This window comes from Molothrus aeneus, chromosome 2 (genome assembly GCF_037042795.1).
Source record: "Molothrus aeneus isolate 106 chromosome 2, BPBGC_Maene_1.0, whole genome shotgun sequence".
NCBI lineage: Eukaryota > Metazoa > Chordata > Aves > Passeriformes > Icteridae > Molothrus > Molothrus aeneus.
In genome coordinates this window covers 44,577,128-44,597,902 of record NC_089647.1, presented here as the reverse complement: position 1 = coordinate 44,597,902, position 20,775 = coordinate 44,577,128, and the positions used below count along the sequence as shown (strand labels likewise).

Below are 20,775 nucleotides of genomic sequence, written 5' to 3'. Positions count from 1 at the left end.
TCTCCACACCACAACAGAACAGGACCAGGACAAAGTCGACTCTTAGAAAACAAATAAACAAGCAGGTCTGTTCCCCTCCCTTCCACACCAGCAGATCTGGGCCCACACTGTGTCATTTACTAGTCACACTTCTAACCTCTACTTTATTTTTGATTCCCTTGGCACAATAAAGAACTGCAGTCATCAATGTTATCTAAGCATCTAATTCATAACGCTTGGCTGAACCCTTCCAAGAATCAGAAAGCAAGGTGGTATTCAGAAATCTGATACAGGGGCCAGAGCCAATTTTTAAAGAAGATGGGAGAAGGGTTCCCGTCAGCTTAAACGGAACATGGATCAGCCTTGCAATGATAAAAAGGCAACAAATATTTTAAGACATTAAAAGAACCATTTCAGGCATGCTCAGATTTACTGAAAGCTGTAACTTGACCTTCCCCAGCTCCCCACTCCACAAATTCTCTTCTATCAAAAGACAACCTGTATTTCAAAGCAGGGCTGCCACCCTACAGCTACAGAGTCTTTAGCCTGAATACCAGTTAAGGTTTTACCCAGACAGAGATTTGTAAATAAAACATGCTTGCCTTAAATCCAACTAAGATGGAACAAAGTGTTTTGTCAGTATTTTTTGCCTTGTTCTGCAGTTCTCTAAGCACGGAACACAGCTTTAAAGAACAGCTAGACCTCATTCAGCAAAAAGTGCTGTTTAAGTGAGCTAAACTCACATGCAGAAAACATTGTAAAGTGAGGGATAAGAAGTACTTAATCTGCATGAGCCTCTACATTCAGTGAGTACCCCACAAAAGAGATTTATCCACCATTAACGAAGCACCTCATCTCTCAGCTACCAGGTGGCATCATAAAAAGAGCAGAATGCTCAGGACCCTTCATGAAACACTTTGCCACAGGGACCAAATAATTGTTATACATATGTAGTGATATAAATATACATTATAAAAGTAATTCATGATTTATTCTTTCAGCAAGATGATTTGGTCAAGGACTGATGAACAAAAGCCTGTCTCCATATTTTGCTATTAATTTTATGCAAAGCTACCAGCTAGGTACTAGCTCAGCGAATAAGGACATTACTGATCACATTGTCATTCTGGATGGGGGTCATAAAACAAATACAGCATCACAAGCTATCACATTTTGGAAAGATCCTCACTGAAATGCCACATAGCCACTGGGGTTTGAAAACCAACAAGCTTCACAGAAAAATTTTTAAAACTATGTGCTTTGGTGGGCACTACAACAAAGGACTGGCACACTATGATCTTTACCTAGCAGGGCTCAATTGCTTATTCAGTTTCAATTGTTTAAAAATGAGGCCTTTTGATTTCCCACCTTGTTTGGACAGGAAGGAAGGCCAGCATGTCAAATAGTTGCTGCTGAAGAAAAGATGTCATGCTTCCTTTTTCAGACAGCAGTGCCCCCTCCCTTGGCAAACACTTGTCATAAACAGTCTCTCCAGGGGTGACTTTTTGGACACTTCCCCCCTTCCTTTTCCCAGGGGCAATCCTGCCAAAAAGTCTTGGATTTAGTTACACAATTTTAGTATCTTGCTTTCTGAGTAGAATAAAGGATATTTCCTCAATATCTCTCAGAAAATCCATACATCTTTGGTGTTGCTATGCCATGACTTATGTTGTCAGTGATACAGCTGACCCAGCCTTTGGGAAACAGTGGAGGCTCTGCTCCTTCATGAGACCCCTACTCCTCACATGTGCACCAGTGGGCCTGTCTTTCAATGGGTAAAACTTCAGTCATGCACTTAATTTCAGCTTTGATGAAAGAAGTTGTCATTCTGTCTGTAAAAACCCAAAAGATATATAGTAACAACTTCAACAGAACTAGTGACTGAAGAGCTCAAAGACCAGGTTGTTGTTCTTCCAGGCACCTGCAAACATGGATCTTCCAAAGAAATCAGATTTTTAAAGTAAAAAAGGGGAAAACCCTGCTATTTTGTTTAAACTTTACAACATTTGTATATTCTAAAATAAATAAAAAGATTTTGCTGAAGTCTTCTCCAATAACTTTCCTGTTCTGAGTTCAGATTATACACTATATGATGTCTTAACAAAGGCATCAATGGGACAAAATCCTCCTTGTCATGAAAGAGTAAGATTATATGTTAAAAGATTGCCTCTAGATTGCAGACTCTCATAGGCAGGAACCCTGTCTAGATTTAGGTTTTTAAAATGATGAATACAATACAGCTCTTATCTTGATTGGGATCTGCTGACACAACCATGAAACTAATTGGTGGTTTTACAGGAGCAGGTCCAATCCTGATTCCATTGAAGGCAATGGTATTTCAACCATAATAGAATCAAGTCAAAATTTCTCTTGAGTCACAATTGTCTCTATAATTGTGTTAAATCTGAAGAGCAAAGTTGAGCAGATTAAAGATGTGCAGCCTGGGCCAGACCTCAAAAGTATGCAGCATCCACACTAGAACACAAGTTTTACCTGAGCAGCAGCCTGTGGAACACAAATATAAAATCTTATCCTCAAATCAGATATCTGCCAGTATAAAATGAATGAAAAAAGAAACAAAAGGTCCTTATAGAAGGGGAAAATATGGATTTGCACTATAACAAGCTTTATTTCTCAAGGTTTTGAATGTGACACAAATGAACCACATTGCTGCACATCACCAAATCAGCCTAAGCACATTCAAACTGCAAAGCAAATCTCAACCTAGTCAAAATCCCTAATGAAGTCCCCACAGGGCAAACGTTTTCTACTCTCTCTTTGAAATTATGAATGGTATTATGAATGGCAAAGTAGGAGAGAGTACCACATTCACATTGCACTGGCTCCTGAATCAGAAACAGAGCACATCTGATCTTTATCTGATGCAGTGAATAATCCCCAAGCACATCTCAGTGTGTCACTGCTGCTGATGCTTTTAGCATGTCACTTCAACACAGTATTCTCAGATCAACCAAAGGCACTGAACCTTTTCACACCCCTGTATCATTGCACAACCAGCCCCAGAAAGGCTCAGGGCTGCAGTGACAGGGAACAACACAACTGCAAAGAAAAGAATCTGAAGATGTCCCACTCTTGCTTGCTGGGTATGATTTGGGTTAAAGTGCAGTTATGCCACTTTAACAACTCCCTGCTGTTGAAAGCATGGTGTTCAACCCATCAACCATCCCACACTGCACCTGATTCTCCCACTGAGCCCCAGTGCTTGCCCAAACAGGCAGCAAGCCAGTTCAGGAAGCTGAACATTTTCCTGTGGCTTTATATCCCTCAACTGATCTCCTGACAGGTCAGATGAGTGCCAGTGTTGGAGCATGGAAGAAAGCAGAAGCATGCAGCACTAGCAGGGAATCAGAACTGCCCTTCCTGGAAGAGACTTCCTGCAAGGTCACATTGGCTGCCTCCTCAAGCAGCACCTCTAGCCTCCTGTTTTTATGAGAACACAAAATTTCAGACATCTTTAGTTAGGGAAAAACAAATCATTAAACTAAGGTTTGAGTAGGATCTTACTTTACCAAAGCTTAGCTTTTATATACACATATAAACACATAAATATATGTATATGTATGTATGTGTGTATATATATATATATATATATATATACAAACATACACACACATACACACACACACATAATTTATATAGAAGTTACTCATACTGTCCTGTCCCAGGCATGTAGTGAGAATCCAAGATCAACATAGAATTGCAGACCAAGGCAGGGAGATCACTGAGAGTTTTGTCCCAGAAAAAATTATCTTCAGACCTAGTGAGCATTTGAAATTAAGTCTCCTGAGGAAGACCATAGACTTAAGGAAAAGTGTAGTATCTATCTCACAGAACAGTACTAGTAAGTGTCCCTCTTTGGTGACAGTGTTCAAGTCTATGAAATTCTGATTTAAAAAAGACTGAAGCCATAGTTCAAAAACAACCACAAAAGTTGCAGTTTCTCACAAAGCTTTCTCCCATATCACCTGTGTCAAGTGTACTGACCTATCATTTCTTCCTAAACCAGTGCCCACATCTCAAAAGACCTTTTATTCTATAGATTCCTTCATACCTTGCTGAGCAGGTTGCAGTTCCTGCCTCATTCCCCATGCTGGTGCTTGTGGGGAACACCATTTAACAGTACCCAGCTTTCAGCAAAACTGCCCATCCTAATTCTAAGATTGGTTATCTGCAAGGGTAAAGTAAATGACGTAACTCAAGTATATGGACTTTTCTCAGATCTATACTCTCCACAAAGGAAATTTCCACAGTCACAAAGCTGTTTCTTAATGTACAGTGCAGAGAAAGCATTTATGTCTCATCTACACCTCCCTGCAAAAATCCCTCTGGACAACTCAAAAACCCATTTCCTCACAGCCTGAATCTTCCTCATTATGCAGCCAAAGCTTTCTTATAACCCATTCAAACCAATCCATTCTCGTACTCTATTTCAAGGACTTCTTTTTCCTCCCTAGTGTTACACCTCAAAGTGTAACACTTACAGAGAGCAAGAGCATACCCTCTCAGCTTTCATTCTCAGGCTAAGTCAAGATCTTTAGAGTCCATCATTTGATAGTCTTTTCATCCCTCTGATCATCCCAGCATGCCCTTTCTGTACCTGTTTTGGTTTCAATTCATCTTCTTTAACGCAGTGACAAACTTCATTTTGTACTTAGACTGGATCCTCCTAGTGTTGTATGGAGTGGCACTGATAGAGCTCTCCTCGTGCGTAAATATTTTAGGTACCAAGACTATTCTGTGAGTTTGCCTCCTCTGCAGAAAATACTTCCCAGCTTTGCAAAATTTTCAATAACACACCACTACCTTTTTATGACAAGATGTTTAATGTCCCTAATAAAACCAGGGAATAAAATCAGTCCAGGGACCAATCCATAAAAGCTTCACTAATAGCTTCATTCCAGTCTAATACCTTTCAGCACTCCCCATTGCTGTCTTCTCTTCAGAGTTTTCACCATCTATCATACAAGTCTTCTAATAACACTCATTCTACCCACTGTAACAAACATTCTCTTTTGTAGGTCATACCTAACACAGTCCTGAAGATTAGCACTATTTTCGATTTCTAGAAAAAGGTATTCCTACCAAAAATAAAATACCATGCTTGCCTGAAACTATTTATCCTGCTTCAGTAAATTCATCATGCATGTACTTCCTCTACTCTTCCATTTAAAAGGATGTTCCTAACGTCCCAAGGGCATCCCAAGCCAGACTGATAGCCCTGCAGCCAAACACAAAGCACACAGCCCCAGGTACACACACACTGGAGGCTGGAAATTGCCTCAGAGGGAAGCAAACACTCCCTCACCCAGGGTTTGCTCCCACCTTTGTGCTGCACCTTCCAGTGACCTGGAAGGGAACCACTGTGGCTGAAGCCCTTTTGCTTGGCCAGATCTGTTTTCCAGCTTTGTGCCTCAATTCCCCAGGCAGCAAAGAAACACTTGTGCCAGCAAAAGGGAGGGGATGGATGGTTGGAGGGAAAATAGCCACTTCTTTCAGTAGCAGTATTGGCTGCCCCTACTGCCTTTGTTCAACCCACAGCAGGGAGCTCCCCAGACACATGTTACCACCCAAAGGATTTTATCAGAGACAGGGCTAGCCCAGTTAGCATCCACACTCAAACTGTATTGCATCTACACTCCCTCCTGAATACATCATGTTGGTAAAGACTTCTGTTCCCTTTCCAGGTTTATAGCTTTAAAACTTTTCACCTTATAAAAGTTTAAGTACACATTTCAGGGCCCAAATCAGCTTTATTTCATCAATTTCCATTTCATGCCCATTCTTCTACATCTCTAAGACACAATCTTTTCTGCAACCTGCTCTTTTCCCATTCTCTGCAGACCCTCTGCCCATCGGGTTTTTGCTCTCACAATCTTCAAATCCTTCCATGCAGTTTCACCCTTGCTGGGATACCACTTCCACAGGATTTCTGCATGTCTGACAAAGTTTCAGATTTCCTTAACATTCAGAGCCATAAGCACCTTTTTGAACTGGGCCTCTTCAGAGTTTGCCCATCAAATTAAGTACAGGCCTGCTTCTTGCAGTCTCCTGCTTAAAGCAGATTTACCCAGGGAGACACGAGTCACTGTCGTCAGTAAAAGACACCATCGGGTTTTTGATCATGGGAGTGCCAGGTTTTCCTGAGCAAAGCTGCTCGTGCAGAAAGCCTGACCACTCCTTACAAGCCAGCTGCCATAGGAATCACCCTCTGTCTCTCCATTTATACCATTTACCAGAAGCCACTTTATTATTGTAAATAATAATACTAACACAAGCAGAAGGGCATTAAACCAGGTGCCACAGCCATTATCCCTCCTGGGATTTGACCACTCTCAGCCTAGAAGTCTCTGCCTTCACTCAAGGAAATTGCTTTTAATTCTTCTTCCAAAAATTGTGCACCAAGACTGTTCTGTTTCCAGGCTTATGCCAACTGTGGTACCTGGACACTGAGAACAGATAATTCAGATTATTATTTTTTAAAAAATCAATCTGAAACACATGGAATCATTTTAGATCAGAGGTATTTAAAAGGAAAGTGTGATGGTACTGGAGGGTAATTTATTTATTTATCCAGTTCTTAAACACCTGTAGTAATTATATACCTGGCCCAAATGCTGTTACCAACATGCACTTTCAACCTGCTTTTTTCTTCGTGTTGTTTCCGTGCACCTTGACCTACCATTTGAAAGGCTGAACAATTCCCTTCCTTTATTTGCACAGGAACATTAAAGATATTTTTAGAATGCAGCCAAAGAAATCCTTGCCTACACCAAGCAATTTTCAGTAAACTTTGACAAATTGTCCTTTTTTATCAGAAAAATTTCTGTTCACCAGTCTTTGTAGCTTCACAGCCCTTCCAGGACTGTGGGGACCCAAACAAAAGCATAAAACACTGCAGGTGCAGCCCTGCTGGGACAATAAAGAGGCATATCGTCACCTCCCTGCACACTTACTGGGAAAACATGTTTCTTCAAGGACAGTACTCTTTCTCTCTCTCCTCCTCCTCCACCCTCTCCCCAGTGTTTCAGGAGCAAAAGGCTAGTTTAGTCTCCCAAATCAAGCCTTCAGTTCACTTTTTGAAGGACAGCAATTTATGACCCTGTTAAAAGCGTTCCTACATCTCACCTTGCAGTACACACCCTATAAGTCTGCAGCCCAGAGGTGTGGAGCTTCCCTCCCTGGCTCCTGGTCTGAGCTCTTCAGCTCTGTCCCAACTGCTCTGTGAGTAAATGAAGCTCTGTATGCTGCCCTGAGCTCTCCTTCCAAGCACTCTTCCCTGCTTCCTCAACAATTCTTCCCTCTCCACTCCTGCCTTCCTCTCCCCACCTGCACAGCTTTCCTGGTGGCTACTCCAGATCTTGCAACTACCAAAATTCCTCCTGAGCACCAACCTGAGCTGTCTTTTGCCACCTGCCAAGGGCACAAGGAGCAGTGGAGGCACCAGCATTTCACAGAACGGTTTGGGTTGAAAAGGACTTTTAAATCTCATTTAGTCTAACCCCCCTGCAATGCACATCTTCAACTACATCAGGTTGCTCAGAGCCTGGTTCAACCTGACTTTGAATGTTTACAGCAATGGGGCATCTACAGTGTCTCTTGGCAACCTGTTCCTGTGCCTCACTACACCCACTACCAAAAAAAAATTATTTATATTCAGTCTGAGGAGAGGAATGGGACAGGTGCATGTCTGTGGGAGATCAGTGACGTGGGTGGGCATGGCAGCGGTCAGATGCAGCACAGCTCTCTGCTGCAGAAAAGCCCAGGACAGCCAGGGCAGCTGAGGCAAGGGTGTCCCATGTTCCTGCTTGGTCTGTGCTTGAGGTAGCACAGAACTCCATCAGAGGATAGCCTGCAGCTGGAATATTCATTTTTGCTAGGTTTTCAAATTAGTATTTGACCGTATAATGACTGGCATGACATAAACTCAGCAATGTACCTTGCCAGAGTGATGGGAGCACTTCTAAATACTGCTGTATAAAGGATGGAAATACAGCAAACCATTTAAATGATTAACACAGTTACTATTACACAGGCTGGAAGAAAATTAGAGAGTGATTCACAATATTTTGTTACTGTAATAGTTACAATAGCTGCTAATATTCCCAAGGGCAGCATGACAATGGGAACAGCCTACAAAAGCATGAAGGTTGTGGGATCAGATCAGAAAGACCTCCCTCCCTCAGTGGTATGGCCCTGAGGAACACAGCTAAGACACATTTGCTAATGTCCTTGCCAGACATGTTGGTAAAAGCTGTTTGGCACTTGGGAAAGAAAAGGTCTTCATGTCTTGTCTTAACCCCCTTTGGGTCCTATCTGTAGTTTGCATTTTTGCTCCTTTCCAGTGGCAAGCACAGGAGCTGCTGTGAAACACGATGAGTCATAGCTGCAGGCTGCCAGGGAAAGGCAAGGTAAAGGGAAAGCAGGGACAGATGAGGCAGGAGGGAAAGCTGCTGTCACTAACCAGGCTCTGAGTCATTGTTAGGTAGCTACCAATGGTTCCCCTGCAGCACCATGTGCATGGTGCCTTTCAGCTTCCCCTGGCTAAATCCATGGCATGAGGAGGAATTTGAGAACAGCCACGTTATGTCACACATCTGCCTGAAAGCAGCATGAGAGGCACTGTGCCCTTCTGACCAGAAAATGCAGCAGGACCTGCCCCCTGTGAGAGTGGGGAGATGGGAAGAGCTTGTCAAGCAGCTAATCCATGGGGAGAGCAGAACTTTGAGAAGGCCAAGAGGGATGTGACTGGATCAAGATATCCTGAAACTGCCTCTACTGTTGTCTTTCATGAAAACTGGCAGCAATCACCCATCCTGGCTGCTCTGCTTTGCCATATGTCCCATCTCCAGTGGCATCACAATTATGCCGGGAAAAAAATCTTCCTGTGTCAAATGTTTCAAATACAAATATAGAAGGATAGAGGTCTTTTAGGTCACTGATTTGGTTCATGCCTAATGTATTTTTCATGCAGTAATTAGAATATAAATATGATAGTGTGAGACACAGGGCACATATTCCAATAGTGTCAAGTACTGAATGCCTCACAAGCTGTGAATCTAAGCACCTACTTAGATCCCCAATGCTGATGTAGAGCAAGACCAAGTATTTCTTAGGCTGCTGCTCAGTTGTGTGTGGGTTTCCCATCTTAGGAAACACAGCCACAGTGTCTTAAAGGTACCTGCTAGGTGACAAAGCTGATACTGCTCACAGCCCTTAGGGAATAAACCAAGACAGAGGGATACACCTCACAGCACAGCAGCACAAGGACAACTTACTGGTGCTACAGAGCAGTTCAGCTGAAGATATTGGTCTGCTTAATGCAGGTGAAAAACTGATTCAACTTTTTCACAGTCTACCACACATCAGTCTCAAAACTAATTTCTTTTAATCTGATCTACTTTGCCAGAGAGATAATTCTGCACTGGATTGTGACTTGCTTCTGGTTCAAGCAGCAAATTCATTCCCATCAGAGAACTTCACTTTCAATTAATTGCATTTTTTTACCAAAACCAAAAGCAAAACACTGTCACTTAAAAATGTCCAGCCAATTATACACAAAAATCTGCTCTGAGGCCTGCTTATCTCAGTGTTTCTAAGGGAACTGACAGTTGCTGAAATATAGGCACTAGGATTGCTAGTGTTGACAAGGCTTTAAAGCATCATCACACTGAGTAGCCATTAGAGGTTATATTTCATTGGAAGTAATGTAATTCAATTACCATCACTCTTTAGTATGTCCCATCTCTGGAGGCTGACAATAAGCCCTATCATCCATCAGATTTTAACCTGAACTTTGTATTCTAGCCTCAGAGATTGCCAGTTCTCCATTATGAATGGCTTCATATTTTTAGTGTCATTTCTTAGGAAAAAGAGGTTATCCAATTATACTGTACATCCATTTGCCTGCTTGTCTCTCCTTAGGTTGTCAACCAGTTTCAATTAGAAGGCAAAGGTCTTCAAGAAAATTAAGTTCCTATCAGTTTTGCAACTAATCAGAGCCAGGGTAAAGAAGAGAAATTATTTGCACATCCCACTTGGGAGTGGTGAGCTATGTAATTCCTGCAAACTGACAGTCTGGTGAGCATGGACAGCTAACACTGTCCTTTCTCCATACAAGAAACACAAAAGGCTAGGGAATTTGTGCTACTGCAGGGACAGAATGTCAGAGAGACCCATGCCTTGTACTGTGAGACACAGCTCCTTAGGAAAGCAGGCTCCTTTAGAACTGCTGTTCATGAACAACTATTTTATAAATGCAGTGAGTTTACTAATTTACAAAGAATTTCTTGTGTATATTTCTTCAGCAAAGATTGTCTTGACTAATTCACTCTGACAGCCAAACATATTGCAAATACAAAACATAAATTGCACAGGAAAGTTATGTAACGTTTGCTTTCCCAAGTCTATGCATTTAAGTCCTATCAAAAACCACATTTCCTGTCACAGAATATCTGAAATGCAGAGTAACTGATTCACTGTGTTTATATGTTGAAACAATTACTCTTACTGATGACTATCAATATTACTGATTCATATTACTGTTGTTGTTCTGCCTTTTTGCTGCCTAACTGAACCTGATGTACTTTGCTAGTTCTTTATCACATTCATCAGCTGCACAAGGATTATGACTTATGACAACTTGCTCCTCACAGGCAACTGGTTTACATCTGTCATTGCATCAATTCCTTTTCTCACTCCCTCTCCATCCTTCCAAACGTTACCTGCTCCTTATTGACATTTATGCTAAATTCAGTTTCTTTGGCCTTTCCTGCTCACTGGCTCTCACCACCTCTGCATCTCCCCCTCTCCCATGTTCACTCATCCTCCATCCCAGCCTTGCCCCTCATTTTACCACCTCTTTTTCTGCTTCCCACATACACTGCATCTCCCGGCTTCCTCACCTAGCTTGCTCTTTGTTGAGAAGATAATCCTCTTCATCTCTCTCACACAAAATTTTTCTAGAAAGAGATCAGTGAACCTGGACACCCTTATGGAAACACTTCTGCTGGACTTTCCCAGTTTCACTTGCTCACACTTCTACATGGATAATATACATGGAAGTTGGACTTCCCTCTTATCCCTTCTGTTTTCACCTGCCCATTCCCAGCCATCATCTCACATTTTCTCCTACTCTCACTGCCATCCCCACCCTTCTCCCTGTTACTGCTACTCCCCTGTGACACAGGTGTCTTCAATTACATTCAAAGCCCTTCTCTATCACGTTAACTTCTTTTTGAGTGTTTCTCTTCAACATTTACACAATCAATGGATCATTGTAGCCTTCTCCTCTGCTTCTAATAAACCCCTGTAAATGCACAGCTTTACTTAGCTTCAGATATTCTCTTTCGCCTCAGATATTTGTTTACCCTTCAATCCTGCCATCCTTTTCCTCAAATACAACTGCTTCTCTTGTCCTTGTAAGCTTTGGAGGTTGATATTTACCTGCTAGAAGAGCTTGCCTTCTACTATCTGGGGAATTAGCTGCCAAATTTCAGATGAACCTGCCCACGATCTACCCAGGGTATGAAGCCGGTTGTACATCAGATGCTTCCAACAGTCCCAGGTAAGAGCCATGTCATACTGACACATGCACACATACACACACACTCCCTCTCTCTCTGTTCTGCTGGAAGACAGCCCATGCTGCCAAGAACAGTCGCCCATCAGCTGCAGGTAGGCTGGCAAACTCCCACATCTGAAATACCAAGTTTTACTCCTCCCTCACACCCGTTACTCACTCCTGCTGCCATCCCTCAGGGAGCACCAGTGAAACTTTCAGGACAAGATCACCAAGCCTCTTGCCCTCATTCCTATACTTTTTATAACTTCTGTCATACTCTTGTTTCTCATTCTCTCATCCAGATATGCCACCCTTTCCCTCCTCCTCTACCTTATTTTGTCAATTCCTAGAAAGCTCTCTGCCTACACACAAAAGGAATCTACTTTGTCTGGATTTAGGTTTCCACTGACAGGAGATATTTACAAACTTTAGAGTACATCCTTTAGTCTTCAGTGACCAGATCTGGCCATCAGTCTCTATTGTTTGTATCTAAATTGCCATTCATCTGCATTATTACTCATTCCTGATTTTGTCACCTTTTCCCTCTCCCACATTCATTATGTCACCCACGGGGTCTTGTTTTGAATTAGATTGCAAGATATTCAGAGCAGAAAGAGTGCTCATACAGCACACACACATAGTGCAATGGGAGCTTGTAGGAGCTAGCCAGTGTTTCCCCCACAGAATGTAAGGATTATAACTGCCCAAGGCTAGCAGGAACTCACCGAGCCATACAGTTCTCCTTTCTCATTCATTCCAAGGTAAAGTCCACTGTCGACTCCTCGGATGCTGACCAAGCCCACTGCTATACTGATAAATTCCAGTATACCTATGAAATAAAGGAAAAAACAAACAATGTATGAGTTGTTCCTATTGGAAGATTTTTTTTCCCATATATGACTTATCCCTGAGTGTCAAGCAGCTATTTTCAAGGCTTTTTTCCCATTTTCTGAGTTATTTGGAAGATGAGGACAAAATTAATATACAATACTTCAAGTACTTTGGGTCTTTGTTAGAATGATGCACTGCAAACAGCATTAATGTATCAAATTTAGAGATTGCCCCCAATCTTTCTCATCATTCCTAAACACGTATCTTAAGCTCAGTTATTCTGATTTGCACAACAGATAATATATTCAGAAAAAAAATAAAGTTTTTAGTTTGCCAAAATTAGCAGGAATGAGGAACCTATGAAACTTGTCTTGCAAAATAAATTCTGAAAAAACGCATTTTAATTGGAATTGTGAAATAAAGCAATGTTACACATGGAACCAAAAGATCTCCTTTCAGACATCAATGAATCAGAAATACAGGGAAAGATTTACTCACAGTATGATCTTCCAGAGGCTTGAGAAATGAAAATCCTTAGTATAGTCCAGTGTCATGCATTTCTGTTTAGATAGTAACCAGTCTCTCTGGTGTGTTATCATTTACTCATCTAAAATTCAGACATTAAAACATCCTACACCTAAGTGTAATAGTGCGTACATGATTAAGTTTTCCCATGCAAATAACAGCAAACTTACACCGACATTTGTTCTCTTAGGAACAAGAATACTTCGCAGAGAAGCACTGCTTTTGCAAATCTCCAAGGTTCAGCACCCATGTGCACAGTACAAGTATCTGTATCAAGTATTGGCTCATCTGGTTCTGAGGGTTTGGGGATTTTCTAGCAGCCTTCCCTGCAAATTGCTTACCTCTTCAGTGAGGATGCTACTGCTGAAATCTAGCATAAGCCTAGTAATCCTGTGTTAAAAAATGGAAATTTCTTCCTATTTGGGAGTGCTCATCTAACACTGTAATGGTCTCACAGGAAGTTATCCAGCAACATTCAGAAGCATGCTGCTGTGTTATGCTACTTTCTGAGTCACAAAATAAGGTGTGTCCTGCACAGAGTAGCATTTTCAATACATTATGTGAATTTTCATGTATAAGTACACTGCATAACTATTTTTTAAAGCTTATTGGAAATCATATGTATATGAAATAATGAAATAACAGTATAGTGTGTGTTGAGCCTCACATGGCCAATAAAAAAGCACTTTCATGGCTTTTTTAGACAATTAATTTGGCATCTCCCACAAAATAGTTGTGCACTAATCAATAGCAGGCATGAATTGCAGAGATTGAACACAGCACAAGTTGAAGCCAATAGGGAAAATTTATAGCCAAGCTAATGTAAAGATGAAAAGTATTCCCTGTAAGGGAGTATTGATCATTACCTTATATATTATTCAGCACTACAAACACCACAGTATTATTGTTTTGATAACCCTTCTTTAAGGCCTGGTCATTTTAAATTATTCTCTACATATGCACAAATAAAAAATACTGGGAGGAAATATTTTGCCACTATGTAATTATTTAAGTAATATAAAGTGGCAGCACGCCTTTTTTCTGGTATATGTAGTGTCTCAGATACAATTGATCCATTGAAACAATTTTAAAATTCCCATTATATCTGGACATGCAATACTTTCAGATTTCTTACTAAGGCTTTTTCTCTAAAGCTTTTACCAAAATATCATATTACTTGATACATGTTACTAAGCAATTTTAACTGAGTTTAAATCTTACATTAAGTGTGTATTAGACACTACTATAGCTAAGTTAGTGAGTCTGGCATTTTTCATATCAGTCCACATGTAGTCTTTAATTGCTGTCATCATTTCAAATATTTGAATGCATGCTGCTTACTGCATCAAAAGAACAAAAAAGGCACTGTCATGTCCTATCGTAAGTGCAGAAAATTAATTTAAGGTACTTGGCAAAGAGCATGCACATATTTGAGATCAGAATAAAGACTTCTTCATTTGAAATACTCAAAAGCCTACTCACAGCAAGTTTTATGTGCCATATTAAGTCCTTCAAGAGATTATCTGGGGCCAAGCATCCAGTCTTACAGAAGTCTTGTCAGCTAAAGGATTGTATTTGTCCCACAGTTCTGTGCATGTTTTCACTGTATAGTTTCTATAATATACAGATATTACTTAGGACCTGAACCAGATATTAAAATAGACAACCCTCTTCAAAATGAGGCTGTATCAAATGAAAATCAGGACAACTCCAAACTTTGAAAGCTAGGGCCCTATTTATAGCTAAAAAATGTGGAAAGGAAGAGAAGTAGAGAGGAAATAACTCAGTACATGGGGTGCTGAATTTCTTCTCACTGCATTGAACTGCATTTCCTTAATAACTGGTGTTATTAAGGAAAATGCTCGAAGATCCATTCCTTCACAAGGAAGAAAGTTTCAGGGAAGCTATTTATTTCCTACATGCCCACATCGGCCCTTCACACACCTTCTTCTACGTGATCCAGCTCAAACCATGCTGAATGGTGCAGGACACCAGCCTGACATAAATGCTGGCCCTGCTCTCCCGACACGCTCACAGGTGAGAGGAGGTGTGTTGTTCACTAAAGTAAAATTTTAATTTTCATCTGTCTTAGCTCTGGTGAAAAGCAAGCCTACAGAAGCATTTTCCTTAGCTTTTAGGCAATGAACACCTCTGTAACCGCAGTTTTATGTTGTTGCTGGTTTGCCCTTTTCCCATTTTTGTCTCTGGCTACACGTTGGCTTTCCTTGTATCAATGGAGTGGAGCAGTTCAGCTTTCCCTTAGCACTGCAACAGACCATCTATGACAACGAAGACGGTGAGCAAATATCTCTGCCAGCCCCCTCTTTGTACGGCTTCCAGGGGAAGGGGAGCGCAGAGGGAGCACTGGGGGACCCTCCGGCCTGTTCTCTCCCCGGGCTGCCGCGGAGAGCAGCGGGGCGAGGGAAGTGGAGCCCTTGGTGTCTCAGAAGCCGCCGGGAGGTCAGCCCAGAGATGGGGCGAGGGAAGGAGCTTCCCCTGCGCCCCCCCGTCCCCGGCGCTCCCCTCTCGGCCTCCCGCCCGCCGGCCGAGGCTGCGGTGCGGGGCTGCGCGGAGACACGCGGGGCTGAGCCCTCCGCCGGGATGCGTCCCGCCTGTCGCAGCTGTCACCACCCCGCCCGCTCCCCCACACGATGCCAATTAAAAGACGGGAGCGCAGACAGACACAGCACTCCCAGGCAGCAGGGCCCTGCTTCAGTTTCAGGCTCTCACAGCGCCCTTGCCCGCCCCCCCCCCCCCCCCATCCCCTCCCCCCCATCCCCTCCCCTCTGCAACGCTCAATAGCGGAGGAGACTGTCGGGCCTGCTCGGCGCCTTTCCCTCCGCCTAAAACCTGGCCCACGATTCCCAGTCCCGGGGGCCAGCGCCTTCCCCGCATGCAGCACCTTCCCCCCGCCCCGCCCCGGCCTGCTGGCTCTCCCCGGAGACAGCGCGGGGCGGGGGGCAGGCCCGCCCACCCGCATCCAGCAGCAGAGGGGCGGGCAGCGCAGAGACCCCCGGCCGGAGCCGCCCCCGCGCCCTCCCGGCGCTGAGCCCGCCCCGCCAGCCCAGCGCCGGAGCAGGCAGGGCGGGCCGGGCAGGCGGAGGGCGGGCGGCTGCGCGGCTCCCGCAGATGATGAACGCAGCGGTTCCTTGTAGCAGCAGGTCCCGGGGAGCGGAGGTCACCTGCTGACAAGCTTTTTTTTTTTTCCTTTTCCTGCATGCTCCTATTTTTTTAATGCTGTGCATGCAGTACTTGTGCTGACGCACAGAGACACGCCTCTCCGCTGTTAAAGAGTTCCTGAATTTACAATGACTCTACTGTCTAGCCAATGCCCTACACTAAAGGAGACTGCATCAAAAAATTTTCTCTTGTGACCCGGGAGAGATAAGGCTTTGATCACCTGAGATCACATTACGGGGGGGACCCAGCCGGGTTCTCCCGGGGAGCTTTTCTTTTGGAGATGGACATCTTGCTGCAGGAATTGCGAAATGCCAGGGCTCCCAGAACCGGGCGAGTATAGACACACAATATGGCTCGGTTCATTGTATGCAATAGGCACACATCCAACATAGCATCACAAAAGAATTACTCTTATCTGATGTCTCTCCAGAGGTGTGTGCGGGGAGGGGGATTCCCACAGGGCAGAGCCCAGAGAGGAGTTTACGCGCAGCCCCCGGGGTTTTCTCTTTGTCCTCCTTATTCCTGGAGAAAAACTTCCTTCTGACGCGTACCCCCGCATCCACACACGCGCACGCAGGTTTCCCGCACACGCTCGCAGGAGACCATGTGAGCTCGCTCTCCCCAGGGCAGCTCCCGAGTTGGGATGCAGACCTCCCCAGGATCATCAGAAGATTTCAAAATCACCAAAACTCAAATAGCACCAGCTATTCTGTGACCTTCCGGCAAACACAACAGCAATGTCACGGCAACGATACAAAAGTACCTTCCCGCAAAGAAACCGGGAGCCCCTAGGCATCCCACGGGTTTGCCGTGCCCGGTCTTCCCAACCCCGGAGCGAGCAGGGGCATCACCGGCGCGCTGCATGGGGAAAAGAGTTACCACCGAGACGCGTCCCGGTGGGGGGAAGAGGGAGATCAAAACGACAAGGACAAAAAAAAAAAAATCTATTTAAAGCCAAGGCTCTGCAAGGGGTGGAAGAACTGCCCCTCGGAATTGTCAGCTTCCTACAACTGCGGCTGGAAAGCCATTTTTAAAAATAGACGCCACGAATAATGTGGTCACCGCCGCCCTGCGAAGGGAACAGCTGGCGGCCCTCCTCCGGGGGCGGCGGGGCCCCGCGGGCGGCCGGCCCCCCGCCGCCGCGGCTGCCGGTGCGCGCAGCGCCCTACACCTGCTGCGGCCCCGCTCCGCGCCTCGCCGCCGGCCCCGCGCCCGCCGCCCTGGGCCCGCACCGCAGCGGGCAAGGGGAACCTGCGGCGGCGGCTCGGCAGCCACGCGCGGCGCCTGCCCGTGCCAAGGAAAACGCCTAGCTGCAACACACCCCCACCCACCCCCGCCCCATTCCCCTCACTACGCGTCTGCCTTAAACACTTTCCGCACTTTTTCTCGCCAGGAAGCGTGGATGTTGCGCCCCCGGGAGAGCCGCGACGCTGCCCCCCACCCCGCACCCAGCCCCGGAGACCGCGGGCGGGCGGCGTGGGAGGGAGGAAGAGCCTGTAAGCAGCGTGAGAGTGTCAGGGAGCAGCGGATGGAGGGGGATGGAGGATGAACCTGCGACCATGCGGGAGCCTCAGTCCTCTCCTCCCCCGTCCCTCCCTCTCCGCTTCCCTTATGAGCCCTTTGGAGATCATCTCCTACAACACCGGCATTATCTAAATAGCTTCACAAGGCAATAAAATGCAGCTTAGATATCGTTCAACATCTGGCATTAAAATACAAAGAGAGAAAAAAAGTCAACACAGGACTTTGTTTTTATGACCGAATTTAAGTGTTGTCAGGTCGGTTCACTCACAAGTTAACTCCTTCCAACAGCTGGGAGCGTGGCGAGCTAACCTGGCATATTTTCCGCACCCCTCCTTTAAAAAAACCCCAAAGTATCAGCTCAGCCAGGCTGTTTTGGTCACTTTCATACATTCAATCTGCCGGGCCTTGAACAGACTCCCTGGCAGCCGGAAAGCTCCAGGTCCACTGGACTCGCGTGTGCATGTGCGTGTGTGCGTGTGTGCGTGCACAGGCTCTCCGGAGCGGCCGGGGCCAGCAGCCCTCCAGCCCTCGCTGCTGAGTCACAAATAGTGTCCCCTGGAAGGGAAACCCAGGGAATGCTCTTTTCAAATTCGCTGTGACACGCCACACAGCTCGAGAAAAGCAGGTTTTGGCGCAGGATTCCCGGCTGGCTCCGGACCCCACCTGCGCTCCCTCTTTCCCGGGGCGCCTGTCACCGGCACTGCCGCACGGCTGCGGGTGCGGGCTCGGGCGGGCGGAGAGCCTGGCTGCGGGTCGGCTGCGGGTGCGCTGCCGCTAAATCCTCGCCGAGCAGCGAACCAGACAGGGTGTGCAATTCGGGCAGTTACTAGGGCAGGTAATCGGCAGAGAAAACGAAAGAAAAGCCCTCGTCAATTTGCGTATAGGACGAGAGCCACTCCCTCCAGGAAACTCGGTGAATTTTAAATTGTGGTGGTTAATGATTAAAAACCCTTTAAACTCGCGAAATCAAATCATTCAGCAGAAACGTCCCGAGCAAAAATTCCACCACCGCCACCACCGCCTCTCAGTACGCGTCTGCTCTTAAGCAGAACTTGGGGCTACACAAACATCGCTACCGAGCACCCGGCGAGGGCTCCTGCTCCGCCGCGGCGGTGCCGCTCGTGTACATCTGCACCCCCGGACACATTCATTTTTCCCCTCGGCGGATCAGCCATCAACACAAACCCCCCTTCCCGCCCGCCTCGCACCCCCCACCGTCCCCCCGCCCGCAGTTCTGCCCCATTATTTCATCACATGACCACTAAAGGGTTAAGGAAAATACCTACCAAATCTGCTGTGGTCTTGCCTGGTTCCCTGGATAGTACCATTGGGGAAGATTTCTAAATGAAATCCAGTCCTGCAGTATAGCTGCCTCCGCCTGAGGATCCCCTTTAAATGGTCCAAGTCCGTGACCGCAGGCCCCCTGGGTAGCCCACCTGCCTCAGACTGACCCAGGTGGTCACTTAACAAAACCGGACTATCCACCGGCAAAACGGGCACATTCCCAAAGGGTACTGCATCCTGCACACCGAAATAGTTCCCAACTTCACCTAAGGGAGCCATCAGAAGATTCTGCTTTTAGAGAATGAGAATAAACAATAATGATGGTGCCAAACCCAGGAGATATAAGATTAGGTATATTCCACTCCTCTCCCCTCCCTAGCGCAGTTACAGAGAAAATGTTCTTTCTTCAATCCATTAAATGCATAAATAAAAGTAATATTCTGTTTTGACTGGTACAGGTTCAAGGTCAAACCAGTTAGTCTAAGAAACCACCACTTTATACTCACACACTGACATATTTATAAACATATAGATGTGTATATCTATATAAATGCATATATCCCCAGCTCTTAGCAAGCAATACGGTCTTCAGCCCATCCAACTGTAATAAAGAAAAAAATCCGTAGTTTCTCCATTTGGTTTAAGATAAGAATGACCATAGCAACTTAAATACCTAGGCGTTATAGGGATTTTTTTTTTTTTAAGATGCACAGGCTACGTCAGGATTTATGGATTCTGACTCCAGAAAGGCATGCGCTGTTTTTACTCTATAACAGACTGCATACATCAGCATGAATCCTGCAAAGGGGGAGGGGGGAAATCTCACGTTGTTGGCTGAGATAAATCCAAAAAAAAAAATGGAAAAAAGAAAAAGGAAAAAAAAACTTTTGACGTCCAAATCTATTATCCAGAATTCTCAGGAGGCTCAGCAGATGTCCACTGGTTTAGGATTATTGACGATCCACAAGCAAAGCAGCAACATACAAGTGCTTGTGTCTTTCTTGGCTGGCTCGAAACAGGTGTTGCTTCTGCAGGGCTCCCTGTGAAATGTTGTACTCCAGCACTGAGCTGCAGCTCTTGACTGTGGATCTCCATCCAGCACGCAGAGTGGCGCAGGAAGAGGCATTGGGCTGGGTTTAAGGTAGTCCTGATTGCTGCTGGAAGGATTCTCCGAGGTCCTAGCGCTCAGCCCTACCTGCTGCAATACCGAGCCGCTTCCAGCGCTCGGCACGGCGCGGAGCGGCTCTTGCTGCTCTGCGGCAGCGCGGCGCTCGCCGGCAAATAAATAAATAAGTGGGCGAAACTTTGGGGGAGGAATAAAGCGACGCGATGCTAAATATACCGCGCCCGCCCGCTGCGGGAAGCGGGCTCCTCGGGAGATGCCCGCATAGCCCAAGTCCCCGCTGACATTGGCGGGGGGAGTGGGGCGGGCAGCGCCCTGCCCGCCCAGCCCGAGCTCGGCCCGGGGCCCGGCCCCGCCGCAGGGGAGGCGGAGGCGAGCCCGCCCCGCACCGCTCTGCAGCCCGGCCCCGGCCCGCTCTGCCGCAGGTAACCGGGCTGCCGCTGCCCCAAGCGGGGCTCAAACTCAGCTCCGGCGGGCGAACCGGCGGGGCGCGGGAAGTTGGGGAGCTGGGGCGGGTGGTGCGGGTCGGTATTGCCCACGCCGCAGTTTTTGCCTTCTCCGCTCTGGCCCCCCGCCCCGGCAGTCCGCAGCCCTCCCGCTCTGCCCCTGCGCTGCCGGAGGCAGTTTCGGGGATGCCGCTGGCGGTGCGGGGAGCGCCGGGGCCCCGCCGCCGCCCGGGACGCCCCGCGGGCCACCCGTGGTTCCTAGCTCGGCCCCAGTTTGTAAGAGCGCGGTGGAGAGAAGGGAA

The 20,775-nt window shown here is 46.0% G+C and overlaps 1 protein-coding gene across 1 annotated transcript in view; it reads right to left on the bottom strand.

Moving 5' to 3' along the window:
- Positions 1-20,299, bottom strand: part of FGF9 (fibroblast growth factor 9) — a 30,082-nt gene extending 9,783 nt beyond the window's left edge. Inside the window, exons 1-2 of the mRNA XM_066544823.1 lie at positions 18,907-20,299; positions 12,286-12,389 (exon numbers count right to left, since the gene is read on the bottom strand). Coding sequence (XP_066400920.1) covers positions 12,286-12,389; positions 18,907-19,183 — 381 coding nt within the window. The 5' untranslated portion in view covers positions 19,184-20,299. The remainder of the gene's footprint in view (positions 1-12,285; positions 12,390-18,906) is intronic.
- Between the last annotated feature and the right edge of the window lie 476 nt (positions 20,300-20,775).